This window comes from Pelodiscus sinensis, chromosome 1 (genome assembly GCF_052426305.1).
Source record: "Pelodiscus sinensis isolate ZL-2025 chromosome 1, ASM5242630v1, whole genome shotgun sequence".
NCBI classification, from domain to species: Eukaryota; Metazoa; Chordata; order Testudines; family Trionychidae; genus Pelodiscus; species Pelodiscus sinensis.
The window spans coordinates 197,020,558-197,037,425 of NC_143052.1; the positions used below are offsets into that span (position 1 = coordinate 197,020,558).

The 16,868-nt window shown below is 42.5% G+C and overlaps 1 protein-coding gene across 2 annotated transcripts in view; it reads left to right on the plus strand.

The window, feature by feature from the left end:
• TRAPPC10 (trafficking protein particle complex subunit 10) overlaps positions 1-16,868 on the plus strand; it is a 99,766-nt gene that overhangs the window by 71,367 nt on the left and 11,531 nt on the right. For both annotated transcript variants that reach the window (XM_006137887.4, XM_089774376.1), the window contains 6 exons: positions 2,928-3,069; positions 4,032-4,190; positions 5,492-5,721; positions 6,868-6,968; positions 7,474-7,600; positions 14,593-14,763. In XM_006137887.4, coding sequence (XP_006137949.2) covers positions 2,928-3,069; positions 4,032-4,190; positions 5,492-5,721; positions 6,868-6,968; positions 7,474-7,600; positions 14,593-14,763 — 930 coding nt within the window. The remainder of the gene's footprint in view (positions 1-2,927; positions 3,070-4,031; positions 4,191-5,491; positions 5,722-6,867; positions 6,969-7,473; positions 7,601-14,592; positions 14,764-16,868) is intronic.

Consider the following 16,868-nt stretch of genomic DNA (forward strand, 5'->3'; position numbering starts at 1 on the left):
CTAGTTCTCCTATTTTTCAAATCTTTTCCTGTAGTGAAGGAACATTATGGGGAAATTGTGCTGTGACTGTAGGAAGGTGGCTTCATATTGGATCCCTTACTCCTATTACATTATGTAACAGGACAAGGGATTTAAAATAAAAAGAAGATAGAAACCTTTTCTCACCTTTGCAGGATTAAGGACATGTCAAAGCTAAAAATGGCTGCACTGGTTTAGTGTCTTAGTGTAGGCACTTCCTGCAGTTGGAAAGCTTTTTTTCCATCACTGTAGATTTAATCCACCTCTGAGTCTGGTAGCTAGGTTGCTGGAAGCGTTCTGTTGTCTGAGCTGTATCTACACTTGGACTTAGGTCAGCATAGTAATGTCCGTCTGGGGGAGCAATGTAAGTGTGCTGATCAAAATTTTAAGTATAGGCCAGCCTAACAATCAATTCCATGAGGGAACAATAAAGGGGAACTTGCTTTTTCCACCTTCATATGGGATGTATGTGCATTCTGCTTTGTTTCAGGTTTTTAGACTGACCATAAGCACTTCCTTCTTGCTAAATTTGCAGCAGTCTCCAAACTGAACTTCTTTAACTGTATTAATCCTACAGTTTTATAGCAGGTCAGAAAATGTTTTCTGGGTTTTTTTGGATCTGTATTTCCTTCTCCTATGACTCCTAAAAATTGCTTACCTTTGAATTACGTAAAATCTCCCATGACACTTGCATATAATATGAACTAATGATTTTATCTACAGTAAACTTCCAATAATCCGGCACCTTTAGGACCCAGGGGGTGCCGGACTATCAGAAGGGGGGGCTATGAGGGGTCTGGAGTGCGGTGGGAGGGGATGCCACCCCAGAACCCTCATAGCCCCCCCTTACGATAGTCCGGCTCTGCCCCAGGCGTCCCTGATTCAGCCGTTGCTGGTCAGTTTCAGCAGCAGCTGAATCGGGGATTCCTGCAATAGAGCAGCTGGGGTGCTGCCGGGTTGGTCCCGTAGCGCTGCCTCTCGGTGCTGCGGGACCAACCTGGCAGGACCCCAGCTGCTCTGCCCCAGGGGTCCCCGATTCAGACGCTGCTGAAACAGATCAGCGACTGATTCCAGGAAGCCTGGGGCAGAGCTGCTCTGCCCCGTGCTTCCTGGAATCAGCTGCTGATCTGTTTCAGCAGCGGCTGAATCGGGGACCCCTGGGGCAGAGCAGCTGGGGACTTGCCGGGTTGGTCTCGCAGCACCGTCCTTTGGCGCTGCGGGACCAACCCGGCAGCACTCCAGCTGCTCTGCCCCAGGCGTCCCCAAGAGCAGCTGGGGTGCTGCCGGGTTGGTCCCGCAGCCCTGAGGGGCAGCGCTACGGGACCAAACCGGCAGCACCCCAGCTGCTCTGCTCCCGGTTTCTCCGATTCAGCTGCTGGTCAGTTTCAGCAGCAGCTGAACGGGGGAAGCCTGTCCAGCTGCCCCAGCACTTCCGGGTTCCTGATGGTGCCGGACCCTCAGGAGTCCCGGAGCATTGGATGCCAGACTAATGGAGTTTTACTGTACTTACAAGATGGAAAAAGGTGTGAGAAAACACTCAGATGGTGAAGCTTTGGGGCTATAATTTGGGGGCAGTACCCCCTAACTTAAAATTGAAACATTTTGGATTTGAGTATTCACTTGTCAGATCAAACTCCATGTAGTTTGAAGCATTTGGGTTTTTTTTATTATGGGTTAATTTCACATTAGGTGAGATGTGATATGGCACAGATCTTATGTTATGCTCAAAACAAATTAGGAAGATTTTTTTTTTTTAAGAGAACCTATTCTACCTAGATGCAAAATGTATCACTGGCCTCTCAAATCTGTAGTATTTTGAATTTTTCGTGTTGAAATGCCCTCAGTGCTTTTAACAGGATAAACTGAGGTATTTCAATTTTTTCATCAGTTTACTCTAACTCTGCTGGTTTGATTAAAACTAAAGTTCATGTCCAATGCCCAAACATTTCTAATTCTGTTATGAGAACATTGCGTGACATTGACAAGATTTAAGAATGAAAAGAACATCCATACTGGGTCAGACCAAAGGTCCATCTATCCCAGTATCCTGTCTGACAGTGGCCAATACCAGATGCCCCAGAGGGAGGGAACATAACAGGTAATCCTCGCATGATCCCTCTCCTGTCATCCATTTCCAGACAAATTTGTAGCATTTCTTATGCTGTGTAGTAATAAGTGACTAAAGGGGGGGAACTCACTACCAAACCTCAAATCTTGTTTTATCAGCAGTGGCTTTATTGTCCTTAACAAGGATAGAAATTATGCATCTTCTGAAAGCACGCCTACAGGTGTACCATTTTATTATCTTTTTACAATGGTGTAATACTATCATTTAGAGTTTGAAATTGTGTGGACACCTATTAAAGAATAATGTATTTCGATGTGGAAGAGAGTGTGAAGACATTATAGGCTTACATTGATTGAAGGCTGTGTTTTGCACAGTGTGGGGTTTTTATGAATGTTAGCCAAATACACTCTGCTGTTTATGACTACCTAGTAAAATCTGAAATATTCGTGAGCATATTCATTTTATTTTAATGTATGTAACCCTCAGTTCATGTGTATGTATAATATGTGCTATGCTAGGTACTCTGGGTGACTGTTAAGGCATTTGATTCAAATGGATAAAATTCCTATACCCCCCTCACATTATTAGATGGGGTCCTTTGAGGTAAACGGTTTTACTGGATACTTATGAAAATTAAATTGAGTGCTTAAGGAATTTCAAGAACTTTTTTCTTAGCTCTTTTATCTAGTTATATTGATAATTGTACCAGTTAGAAATGGTCTGAGACATTTTGTCCTTCATTTGTCAGAAATTCAATTGCAAAAACATTTTTCTTGAGAAATGTAAAGGTAATTGCTAGCTTGAAAACTACTTTTCAGTTTTGTGTTTTTATTTTTCAAAGGCCAAAGAACCTGGGACATATACTCTCAGGCAGCTGTGCACATCACTGGGTAAAGTGCATTTTGTCCTTCCTCATATTTACCCAGTTGTGCAATATGATGTGTACTCTCAGGAGCCTCAGCTAAAAGTGGAGCCATTGACTGGTAGGTAAACTTGTAAAACTAAGCCTTTGTTTGTTTTTGTTACTTGTTTAAACAAGAAACAAACTAACTTTGCTCTTTTGTGTTTTACAGCTTCCTTTTAAAACTAGGAATGTTACAATGCGTTCATTTTGGCAGACATGTAACTGCTGTAATTTTCAGGGATTACATGTTTATATACAAGGGTTAGATGTTTACACTGGGCTGGATGTAGCCACTGGCTGGCCTGGATTTGGCCCTGAGGTTCAGGGCTTCCCCTTACTCTTTTTTCTTTTTCTTTTTTTAAAGTCAATGCATTTTATTTATTGATTTATTGATTGTGTTTTACTTGTGTGGCCTCAGACTGATTTTTTTTTTTCTGTGGGTCAGTGGCCTCCAATCCAAAATAGGTTCCCCATTCCTGGTTTACACTTATTCCTATTTAAAATTACTTCTATTGATAACACATATGAGAGTCATAAGGCTTTAGTGAATCTGAATACTATGAAGCCCATTTGCCAAGTGACGACACAACTAGTATATTTGAATTGCAGAATCTGGCGCTCTGTGTGTGTGAGTAATATATATTTGCTTTTGGAGCATAAAGTGAGATTTTTGTCTTGCATCATTGGACACTTTGATGGGAAAATAGTGATTTGACTTCACCAGTGATTGTGAATTTCTTTACTAGTTTTGTGACATTGTATTGGCTTCAATAATTTAATGAAATCCCTTTATTTTGCATTCTCACTTACCAAAGAGGCCCTGATATAACTTTTTTTAAATCAATAGGAGTCTTTCCTTTGAATTCAGTGGAAGGGGAATCACTAATCTAAGTTTTTTCTATAAGATGTGTCACCATGCTTAAGAACATTCCTAGTGAATTAGATTTTAACTGGTAATGTTTACCATTTGCAGCAAACTGTAACAATTTAATAACTAGAGTGCTGGAATACACTTCCACTGTTTGCTTTCTTTTTCTTCAGACAGCCTTTTGGCTGGTATTCCTCAGAAGGTGAAGTTCACAGTGACTACTGGCCATTATACCATGAAGGGTGGAGATACTCTGCAACTCAGTAATGCCGATGCCATGCCTTTCTTATATCATCCAGAGAGCAAAGCATTGATCTATTCCAACACCAGGGGTAAGCAGCATGCCTGAAATTCATTATCTGTCACCAGTCTGAATATACAGAAATCCTACAAGCATGTTATGAATAATATTGCATTAGCAGCAGTATACAAGAATGTTTAACACTGTTGTAACAATCAATTTAGGATCTGGCAACTCAGAAACATTTAAACAGGTCCTATGCCACCTTCTCCTAAAGCTATGCCTAATGCATCTTAATGCTGTCCTTCAGCTTGTATGTAAAAGCAAGAAGCAAAGACTCAGTAGTTGAATAAAGCGAGGTTCAAATGTAGATACCTTAAATTTCATATAGGATATGTTACTGTTGCTTGTGGAATCCTCATTTATCACAAGTACACAGACTTGTGCTATCAGCAGGGACGGATATACGGCAGGGCGAGCAGGGCAGCTGCCCCGGGCCCCACACTTCAAGAAGCATGCGCTGTGTCAAAGGGGGGGCCCCGTGAATTTGTGCTGCCCTGGGTCCCGTAAAATCCTCATCTGCCCCAGCTATCAGTAATGAAGCTTGTGTAAAATGAAAGGAATGAAGTAATAGGATATGAAGAGTCACAGGGACTAGTGGCGAAAAACAGATTGGCTAATGTGACAGATGAGAACTGAAGGAATGTTTATTGATAAAGTTCAAGTTAATCATTAAATTGCTCTGTTAAGAATGCACTTGAATCCTGGCATGGACTACCAGGAAGGTAGCCAGTATAGCCCTTCACCATTTCCCACTAGTGTTTCCTTAATTCTTTGTGAAGGGTAAGGTTCTTCATAATATGGGGTCTTTGGCTTGATCTACACTTGAAAGTTATGTTGATATAGCTATATTGGTCAGGGATATGAAAAAAACCCATATACCTAACTAACATGGCTATGCTGACAAACATCTGGTAGAAATACAACTATGCTGATAACAGAAGCATGCTTCTGTTAATGTAGCTACTATCATTCAGGAAGGTAGTGTTTGCTTATGAACAGTAAAGCTAGTTCTGTTGGTGAAAACTGTCTCTCTCTGGGGGGCTCTGCCAGCCTAAGCATCATAGTGTATGTGTAGTCAAATATTTAATCAAGGAAGCCTATGTGGAGTTATTTGAGTTCTACAATGAGTCCTGTGGCTGCTATCCTTGCTAATGGGAAGGCATGGCTTCCAGACTCCGTAAATTCCAATCATTCAGGGCTCCTTCTTGATCTAAGAAGGAATTTCTAGCTTTTCAGTATATGGTCTTATGAACTGATAACGAGAGACTAAAAATGGTTGTGGAGGGCAGAAATGTTTCTGAATCTACTTCACATTCTACACAATTATAGAAAAAGTCTCAGAATCATCATTACTGATCCAGTCTTCTGAAAAGATCACAAGCATCGCTCTGCCAGTGGCTCCTGCATATCATGTGATTGAATTTGAACTAGAAGTTATCTATTTGCCATCAACCCCAACAGCTTCAGTGGAAACTGAAAATCTGGTAAATAAAGAACTGCACAGGAAGAGCAAAGAAAAGCAGAAAACCGACAACTGCATGGCTACAGTTGACCAAAAAGTAAGGTGACAAAATAATGTTTTGATCACAAGTGCTTAAATTGACCAAAATATAGGTGAGACAATCTTACTTGCACAGAACACCTTCTAGCTGAATGGATATGAAAGCACTTCAGACTTGTATGAAATGGATGTATACTGAATCATAGAATAATAGAACTGGAAGGAACCTTGAGAGGTCATCAAGTCCAGTCTCCTACATTCATGGCAGGACCAAGCACCATCTATGCCATCCCTGACAAGTATTTGTCTAATTTGCTTTTAAACATAACTACTGATGGAGATTCCACAATCTCTCTAGGCAATTTATTGCAGTGCTTAACCATCTTGACAGTTAGGAAGTCTTTCCTAGTTTTCATCCTAAATTTCCCTTGCTGCAATTTAAACCCATTTCTTCTTGTCCTGATACTTAAAGTATATACAAAACCATACAGTACTTTATATGAGGATAAGTCTCTCTTCGCCAAATACTATCTTTCTCTGAGATTTGATATGCTGTGCCAATAACCCACATTAGAATCTGTCCAATAAACCACAGTTAACACCCCTTCTCTTGCTTAAAGTGACATGGAATCTTTATTGACTTCAGTGTTCAAAGCCTCTCTTCTGATCCACCAGAGAGAGAGAATTTCTATCTTCATAGTAACCTTGCACCGTTCTGGGACACTGCTTCAGTATTAAGATAAAAGAATATCCCAATTAAACTAGTAACACCACTTCCTAGTGGTGGGGGTGTTCCTAAAGAGTGTGAACATATATGAAAAACGATATTTCACTTTGTGTACATGTTAAGTGAAAACGTTGCGTTCAGTTCTTGAGGAACTTTCTTTTGAAGCTCTCTGCTGAAGTTTAGAATACAGTTACATCATCCCTTATGTTACACTTATGATAATAGGCTTTGTTCTTAGTAATTTATATTTTTGTCAATATAAAATCAGGGAGACATCAAGCTGACAGCACCAAAATAAATCCTCTTCCCATCTTGATAACCTTTGTTTGTTTGATATCATTTTTTCCTCTGTTTTGGATGCATTAGGTTTGAACTGGTGAAGACAAATTTTCTGGGAAATGTTTGAGTGTTTGGAATTGGAAAATAAAGCCATTACACAAATGAATACCATGAATAAGAATTATTTTTTTCCTCCAGGTAACCATTGATTGTCCGTGGTCAATTTACTCCACCATTATTGCATTAACATTCAGTATACCTTTTAATGCCAAGCATTCCTTACTGTCAGCAGGCAAACGGTAATGTAGTCTTTAAATATTTATAGTCTCTTTCCTCTTAGAAAATGTTTGTTGAAGTTGATATTCTATGTGTGATCTTTCTACATAAGCTTTCTTTTGTAAATGGGTGGTGGAGTTGATAGATTTTGTTACACTATGAAATGCTTATTTTTGGCTTCACGTATTCTCCCTTTTCCACAACAAATACATTATGTATATTAAGCAATAGTTACAGGTTGATTTTCATCATCTTTTGTTCTCCATGTAAAAACACACTAAAAGCAAAACTACATTTAAAAAAAAACACCTGTACCATAGAGCTACTACTACAGACTCAGAGATAAGCAATTAAACAGAGGAAAAGAAATAATATGCCTTCAGTTTTTCTTGTTCTTACCTAAGCCACACAGGGAAACTTATATGGCAAAGATTTAAATGTTTTAATGTAGTTTTCTTTGAGCTTTCAGTGAAACTGTTCTCAGTATACAGTATACATTATTGTATGTTCAATATGCTTAATTTTCAGGAAATATGTACAGGTTTGTGTACAGAATTTGTCAGAACTCTGCTTCCAGCTGTCAGACAATAACCTGAAAAATTTTGGTAACTGCATAGATCTACAGTTATTACCTCTGAAGCCAGAATCCCAACAGGTAAAGATTCTTCTTGGTGACTCATTTACTTTAAGTATGCAGAATAAGGTGAATGTATCCAGGCACAAGTGAACTCATCTTAAATTGAAAAATTGGAATCTTGTATTGCTGAAATTCTTAGCATCTAGGTAAATACCTTTTGTAAGTGTATAACAAGACTGACACACCCAAATGGAAATATTCAGACCTTTGCATTCACTGAGAAGCACATCAGCGTGATTTCCACTCAAGGGTATTTTGGGAACTATGTCACTGAAATAGATTTTTGCATCTGCAGACTCAAGATGAAAACCTGACATGGGTTGCAGATGATTAGTTCTTTGAATGATGTCCCTATGGGTGCTTCACAGTAGGTGCAGCAGTGCACCATGCACATGGTAATGGAGATCTTCATTTGCAGTCCCCTTTGTAATGCACATGCACTCCTCCCCATTGAGTGCCATGAGCAGTATGTATATCTAGCACTTAGCGATCCAAGCACCCACCAAGTTCTTAACTGCCTTTTGGTCTGGGACAGAATCTGCAGAAGATTCTGCTTATCATTTGAGCTGTTAGTGCCTTGTCTGTTACTTTTAGTGTTTGAATTTACTACTTGTCCTCTCCCTTAAAAAATAAAAATTCCTTATGCTTGTCTTCCCCATTAGTTCATCGGTTGGGACTTCATTTTTTGCCCTTTTCAACTAGGAAGATTTCTCCCTCACCCTGAGACCTGGATCTCCTGGACTTAAGAGATGCATTTCCTGCTGTGACACTTTTTTCCAGTAACCAGTGGTCCACCATAGTGCATTCATTGCCTGCAAGAACAATATGTCCCACAGAAGTCTTTGCCACACATTGCCACAACCTGATTTCCAAGGCCAGAAAAGACTGGATATTCAGCCGCAACTTCTCATGGAGAAATCCTTCATCTAGCTTCAAACCCTGGCCTGGGCACTTCCCCCACATGCATTTTACGATCTACTAGGTTGTATACTGACCCTTCATTCACCCCATATCCTAAGAAGTATTCTCTTTCCCATGCTGATGGGAAGGAACTGACACTTGCATCACCCGCTGAGGCTCTGCCCACCAGAATACCATCCCCTGTGAGATCAGTGGCCTTGACATTTTCAGGGATGAGATGTAGCTTCAGGACCATGTAAATCTCTTAAGTTCTGGAATTAAACAGAGGTCTAAGGGCCCTAAATGGGTAAACTGCACGTTGGCACACTTTGGAACAGGAGTCTGCAATGTGAGACCTTCAAAAATAGCACCAACCACCCTGATCAGAAACCACTGGCAGCTCTACCCACACTCATGTACCTTTCAGCACCGACCAAGCTCTCAGTACCAACTACACTGGCATTGAACAAACTCTCTGCCCTGAGCAAGTCCTCAACTCCATCTGCTGGCTGCTGAAGAAAATGCACCTCTTCCTCTGTACCAACATATCATTGGTGTTGATTGTACGCTTCCCTCCTCCCTTGTAATTCAGATGCTCCAAAAACTTGCTTGTATCTGACCTGCCTGAATTATTGCTATTCAGACATGAACTCCCTCCATCTTTGCCCACTTCTCTAAAGTAACAGCATCACTCCCTTTTCTGTCCTGTCCCAGCGAGGAAGACAAGGAGCATAATCCCGCCAGCCCTTATATTTGGGAAACATAAAAAGCATGTTCTCTGTATGTCCTCACTATCTGCAACCTCCAACTGATCCAAGGTCGTGGTATGGACTGTTGTGGATGCAACTCCATGCGTCATTACCATACTGCAGGCTATGGGACATGTACAGATTGCAGTTAAGGAAGACTCCTATAGAGCAAAGCCAGAGGCCTGCATGTTTACCTTTCAGATTGGTTTCTTAACCCTAAGAGACTGAGCCACTCCTGATAACACATGTAGAAGAAAAACTGGAGAAAGTGGTTATACCACCACTCTGTTTCTACTCCTCTTCCCCAGATGAGGCTATTATGCCTCCACCCTTACACTATACAGGCAGTCCCCGGGTTACATGGATCCGACTTACATCGGATCCCTACTTACAAACGGGGTGAGGCAACCCCGCACTAGCTGCTTCCCCCCAGCAGACCAGGGAGATGCGAAGCTAGCGCCCCCTCCCAGCAGACTAGGGAGATGCGGAGCGGCTTTTCTCAGCAGACACCTCAGCTTGAGAATAAAGGACTGAGGGAAGTGAGGTGTGGGAGAATAAAACTGAACTCTGGAGAAATGTTTGGCTAGAGTTTCCCCTACAATATGTACCAGTTCCGACTTACATACAAATTCAACTTAAGAACAAACCTACAGTCCCTATCTTGTACGTAACCCGGGGACTGCCTGTAGCTAGTGAATTCAAACACTTTCAGAAGCTGTTTTGCAGGATAGCAGACTCCTTTCAGGTTCCTTTAGAGGAAGTGTAAGAAAAATAGCATAAGCTGCTCAACATCCTTCACGCGTCCTTGTTCTCCAGAATAGCCCTCCCTGTCAATGATGCTATTCTTGACTCAACCAAGATGCACTGGCTGATGCCAACATCAATCCCAGTGACATACAATGAGCAGACACAAATTATTACGTTCCTACTAAGGATATGGATTTCCCCCCTCAGTCTACTGCAAATTCCTTGGTTGTCAATGTCATGCACAAAAAAAGATACCAGTACCAATCTAGATCCACCCATTAGGACCAGGATTGAAAGTGACTGGATCTATTACTGCAAAGTGTATTCATCTGCTACACTCCAGTTCTGCATCTTCAACTATCAGGCTCTTTTAGCCAAATTTGTCACTTTTTTCCCAAAATACAGGAACTCTGCCAAGACTTTCCTGATTACAAGAAGGAGCTGATCCTCCTATCTGAAGGACTCCCTCTCAGTCCATACAGCTTCACAAACTTCCTTGGATTCCATGGATATTGCTGTCTGTTCCATTGTGACTGCCGTAATCATGAAACAGGCATCATGGCCACACATCTCCAGCCTCTGTAACGTGGTACAAACAGCCATTAACTACCCTTTTGAGGGCCCCAAATTATTTGCACATTGCAGAGATGAGTTCACATGCTCCCTGAAGAACTCTTGCGCAGCTCTGCTTTTCTGGCATTTGTGCCAGTGCTGAAGAGACAGCTAGAGAAATGTTAAACTCCTACATGATCCTTACTATCTCATTCCACTCCTCGTTGATGGTACAACACACAGTACCATCAACAGAAGCCCCCTACCTAGGTGCAGACATACAACTTTTCAAGGGGCTATCTCTCACTTACCTTTAGCCAAACAGCAATTTTGAAGGTGTGGTTGAGGCACCAAGAAGCCTCCCCCAATTCTAATCACAACAGCCTTCTCCAGCATGCCACCCATTTGGCAATCATTTACTCCTTTTCTTTCCATTATGGTGGCTAACTACCTCAGGCAAGTGGATTCTAGAGATCATCAAGAAAGGATACCTCAACCCATTCCTATCTCACCTTCCCTTTGTATCCAGCCATCTTATGGACTGTTCTCATGAATACATACTGCGAGAAGAAATAAAAACACCTTCTGTAACTGGGATCTACAGAGCTGGTCCCATATCAGCACAAAGGGAAGGGCTTCACTCCCATTGATTTTTCTAGTCCAAAACAAATCTGACAGGGGGATACTGATCCTGAACCCTTTGAATCCTCAACAGCTTCATCAAACTGCAGTGTTTCAAGAGGATTACCCAGTCTACCATTAACTCAGTACTGGATTGGAAAGGGATATATGATATATTTTTTTTGTTGTTGTTTGATGTGACAATACACATCTTGGAGAACAAAACAAAGTATAGCCTGACTAGAAAGCTACTCCAGTTCATTCTGGGGACTAATCACTGTCCATACAAAGTACAGCCTTTGGTTTCATTATAGCCCCTCAAGGGTTCTCCAAAGTCCTTGTGGTAATGGCTGCCTACTTACACAAAGAGGGCTTTGTCATATTTGTGTACTTAGATAACTCTCTCCTCCAAGCTGCATCCAAATCTGTCCTTCACGCCATATGAGAGATAATGAACCTTTTTTCAAGCCTCAGCGTTTGCATAAGCCTGGAGAAATCTACACTGACCACCTATGAAGCACCTGAAATTTGAGGGCACAATTGGATACCATACAAGCCAGAGTTTTCCTCCTGTTTATAGATTTTCAAAATAGTCTCTGGTATCCATGATGAGAACCTGTTCCCAGATCTCAGTAAGGATATGCATCTTGTTGTTCGGCTACATGGCAGCACCCATGTTCATGGTAAAGCACACATGGTTGCACACTGTCTCCAGCCATGGCTACATACAGTCTATGTACCTTATGGACACAGCCTTCACACACTCCTATCTATGCCTGACAAGAACTTAGTACTTTGGTGGAGACAACCAAAAATATGTAAGTGCCCCTTTCATGCAACCAGGACTATCAGAGACGCTTATTTAATTTATTGTGGAGCACAGCTTCAGACCCATATAGTGCAGGGCAGGTGATCTTGACCAAATCCACCCTACACCTCAATCTCTGAGAGCAGGAGTGGCCCACATGTTCCAGACGAAGAGCCACAATAGCAGCGGAGACAACGTGAAGAGCCAGGGCAAAGTTGTTGAGGGTCTTCCCCCTCCCCACCCCCAAAAAAATTTCCAACCCTAGTGCACCTCCAATCATGTCAAGGCAATGATCGCTACATTACCACTCATCCTGGACTATATTTTACATCTTAAACATTGGGTTATCCAACAGCTCAATTTGAGCGCATTCGGCAGCCATTGTGACCTGGCACCCTGAGGTAGACTGCCACTTTGTGTTCAGCTACCTGCTAATGAAAAGATTCCTGAAAGGCTTCTAAAATCTTTACCCTCACATATGGGCACTCACCCCAGCATGGCATCCCAAGCTCATCCTCTGTTCTCTTTCTAGATTTCTGTTTGAACCCATGGCAATGTGTTCTTACGTTCACTTATCCTTGAAAACAGCATTTCTTGTCACTATATCACCTCTGCGTGTTGAGTTGCTGAAATTGTGCGTACCCTCTGCACACAATTTTTATAAAGACAAGATTGTTATACATACATCCCAAACTTTGACCCAACCCTACTATCTTCTTTACATTTAAACCCACCTCTTTACTGGTCCTATTTCTTTCCAGAGCCACACAACAACCAGCAGGACCTGACATTATACACCTTGGACATCAGACAAACATAGCCTTTTACCTGGACAAAACTAAATCTTATAGACAAACGCCATGCTTTATTCCTAGCAACAGCTGAAAGATCAAAAGGTGCGGCTATTTCTAAACAATGTCTTTCCAACTAGATCTTGCTATGTATACATGTGTCCTGCCAACTACACAATTGAATGTGTGACTCCTCACACATTCCACCTGCTCTCTTCACCTTGGTTACCTTTCTTAATGTTCCATTTGAGAGAGGCAGCAGCATGGGGGGAGAGGGGAGCGGGAGAGTGCAAGACAGGAGCTGGTACACATGGGAAGCAGCTAAACAGCTTTTAAGTTTGGTCTGTGTGTGCTGGCTCCATGGAGCTGTCCTTCCTCTTCTCTTCCTCCAGCCCTCCTCCCCCGCCTCGTGGACCGGCTCCCCACTGCCACAGTGGGGGGGGGGGGGTTGGTTTCCAGGTAGTGTGACTGGGAGTGCTTCGTAACCACTAAAAATTATTGTGGCTACACGATTACTAAAATACATGGTATCTAACATCCCTATTATTCACGACATAGCATCAGACACTGCTAGGGGACAATGTCCTATCATCCACATTATATGCTGCTCCAATGCTCCAGCCTTCCAAATAGGGGCACTGTTTCATAGTTGCCTACTGTGGAACACTCATAGGAACATCGCTCGCAAAAGAAAAGACAGTTACTCACCCTGTGCAGTAACTAAAGTTCTTTAAGATGTCTGTCCCTGTAGGTGCTCTACTGCTTGTCCTCCTTCCCTTTGCTTTGCAGCTGAAAGCTAAGTTCCGTGGTAGAGAAGGAACTGGATGGCATTTGGACCTCACAGCGCTATATACATGCTGCTCATGGTGTGAGACAGGGAGATGCATGTATATGGTCCAACAGGCACTTCTAATGAAGACCTCCAATCTCAGGTGCAGGGAGCAATGCCACACCTACAGTGCAGTACCCATAGGGGGACCTCTAGAAGAACCTTATTCACTGCACATGGTGATTAACCTTTTCTTGGGTTTCCTAATCCTTTCTTGTTTCTCTTGCAAAAAGCTACTACATAACTTATTGGAGTTGAGGGCTTATGGTCAAGAATGGCCAAAAAATTGAGTAGCTCAAGTGCTGCAAACTAGGATTGAGATGCAATGGCACAACAGTGCTCTGCAATATGCATCAGTCTGCTTTGTGCCTGGACTTAAGACAGTCATGTTTTTGTGTGTTTTCCTGAGTAGCAAACTTTAAAACAAAATTAGACTTTTTTGCATTTACCCTTCAGAAAAAAATTATGTCTAATATACCGATTCTGATAACGAAACTTTTTCCTCCTCTAATTTTAGCAGTCTGGGTCAATACATATGTAGGGATTTTAGATAGAGAATTGTAAAAAGGTTATAGTTTCATGGAATGATAATTGTATGCATGTATAAATATAAGTTCTGGCATTATAGGTTGGACCTCTCTGGTGTGTCGGTTCTGGTCGGTCCCGAATGAGGGAATTTGCTGCACCAGAGAAGGTCCCCTGTCACTGGCCCCACCCTTCCCACTGCTAATCAGTGCTATTGACTCCACTTTTGCCCCAGCCAGGCTGTCACCCCAATCCCCTCCCAAGGCTGGCCGTCATTGCCACTAGGCTCCCAGGACAATCTGGTCCAGGATCATCTGTGATCCTATCAGACCGCAGATGTTGCCAGATCAGAGATTGCTGGCTTTGGGAGGTGCATCCTGTATTGTGTATAACAAGACTATGGTAAGAATTCCCTTTCGTTACACAAGCAGCATAGAATCTGATATTAAGACAAAAGTTCATACTATGAATCAATAATTTTCTTTCAGAACGTACACAGTAAGCAGTCAGTATTCTTTGTGTGGGAATTGAAGTGGACAAAAGAACTTCCTCCCTCCTTGCAGTGCCAATTTTCAGTTAACTTTTGTCCAGCTACCTCTGAAGAGCAGTCATTCTCCTTGAAGCCGTACACTTATGAATTCCAAGTGGAAAACTATTTTGTAAGTATTTTTATCTACATACACTATGTCTTAGGCTTAAAAGGGAAAGGAGGAATTTGGGTGATAGGAGGCCCAGGGAGAGAGAGCTCTCTAAATAGAATGTCTTTAAATGGTTGCACATGTCCATTCCAATTCAGTTATGTGCCTGCCCACTACTTTGAAAGTGGATAATTTTTACCCATCCTGAGAGCTATCAGGACAGTGTGTGCAACCTCCACATGCACATACTGTCAGGTGATGGCATAAAAGGCAGCACTGTCCCTGCTGTTCCCTTGCTTCTGTTGCTGGTAGCCAGTCTCTTTACACAACTTCTTCTTGCAAAAAACTTTTTGTAAATAGTTTGTATAGTTAAGTAGTAGTAGTAGGAAGAGGAAGCAGTTTCAGACTCACCAGAGATGTGCTTTTTATCCAACAAGACAGCCTGAGCAAATTAATACACAGTAAGTTCCAAAGAAGGAGAGCACCTCCCTTTGCTAGTCTGATTTGGCTTCAAAATCAAGGCCGAAGTGTGTAGTCTGCTGCCAAAGGGACGATAGGAGATTATCTGACTTCATAGCTTCTTGGATGCTTATTACAGCTGATCACTGATTGCTAAGCACCACAGAACTGGGGTAAGCCTGAAGTTTGTCTCTGTCCTCCTTCCCCATCCCTTCAGGGACCAATCTTCCAAGAATTTTCTTGTTCAAAATAGTATTTTTTTTACAACCAGTGGCTATACAGATGGTTGAAATAAAAATACTGAACCCTCCCCCCTCCCCCCCCCAAAAAAAACACCAGGAAAAAATTCTGTTAAAGGGGGGAAAAAAGTGGGGGGAGACCAAAGTTGTTAAATAAAACAGCATCATGTCCCCTTTAAGAGTGAGTGCAGGGATAGGAACGGGCGAGTGGTTGAGCACTAAGACCCAGGGGAAGCATTGCTTTCCCTAGGTCTTTTTGCCGGCAGCCATTTTGTACCGACAGCCTTGGGGAACAAGGTAAGCATGAGGGCTGCGGGTGTTGGGGGTGGAGGCGGGGGGGGGGGGGGGGGGGGGCAGAGGCCGGGTGCTGAGTGTTTGTAGGGTTGCCAGGTTGCAGGTGGGCTGTGGATTCAGAGCTTGCCTCTATCCTGCAGCGGAGAGCCTGTGCTGGTGGTGTTCTTAAAAGTACTGCACGGGATCTTCTCCGGGGAGAAGGCAAAACACCACATTTATTGGAAACACAGTAGCAATCAACCCTTATTGTATGCATATGCTATATTACATTCACACACATGCACACCCTGTCTTGTTACCAACAGTTGCTCCCTCTAACTGTACTGGCCAGGTGAGTTAGGTGGGGGAGGGGTGGAGCCAGGCTTCTGCTGATCTGGATTGATGTTCCCATGTTGACAAAACCAAACCCGGGGTCCCCCTGCAAGATGCTGTAGATTTATAGTGTCTTCCCTCTCGCTAACACCAGTTAGTCATCACATGCATATACATAATCTGTGAGAGGCATATGCAGTTAGTCATCTGTGGCGCCTTTCTTCTGGTGTCTCAGTGCTGCAACATTCACCTTCAAAGAGGATGCTTCCAAAAGCAGGCACTTACTGTTGACTTCCAAGGCCATCCATGTGTCTTGCAATGAGCCCACTTCACAGGTCCCATTGTTCTTCTCATTGTTCTTAGATCTTGCTTCCATCCCCTCTCCAACCATTGCAAGTACCTGGAGGTGTTTGCCTTTCACGTCTTATCCATTCACACCTCATTTACTCAACAGGGAAATCAATTAAGCAAAAAGGAGGTACAAGGACATTCTCTTTTTACCTTATTTTTAGGAACGATTCTATGAGATACAAAGTTGCATTGTAAAAAGACGTAATACCAATGATTTATAAAAGGACTTGATACAAATTAAAACTTCAGTGAGAAAATGATTATTACAGGGATTTATGATTAATACAGAGCTGTATCTACACTGGCTGTCCAGCCCCACATCCCTCTGTGTGGTTGGAATGCCAGTGCCTGCTTCAACTGGGTGGGTAGGTGGGATGGAAGAGGAGCCCCAAGCCTCGTTAGCTGGATACAGTTCATGGGGCAGGAAGCAGCTCCATGTGCTGCCACATCCGTCCCTTCCCCTCCTTTGGC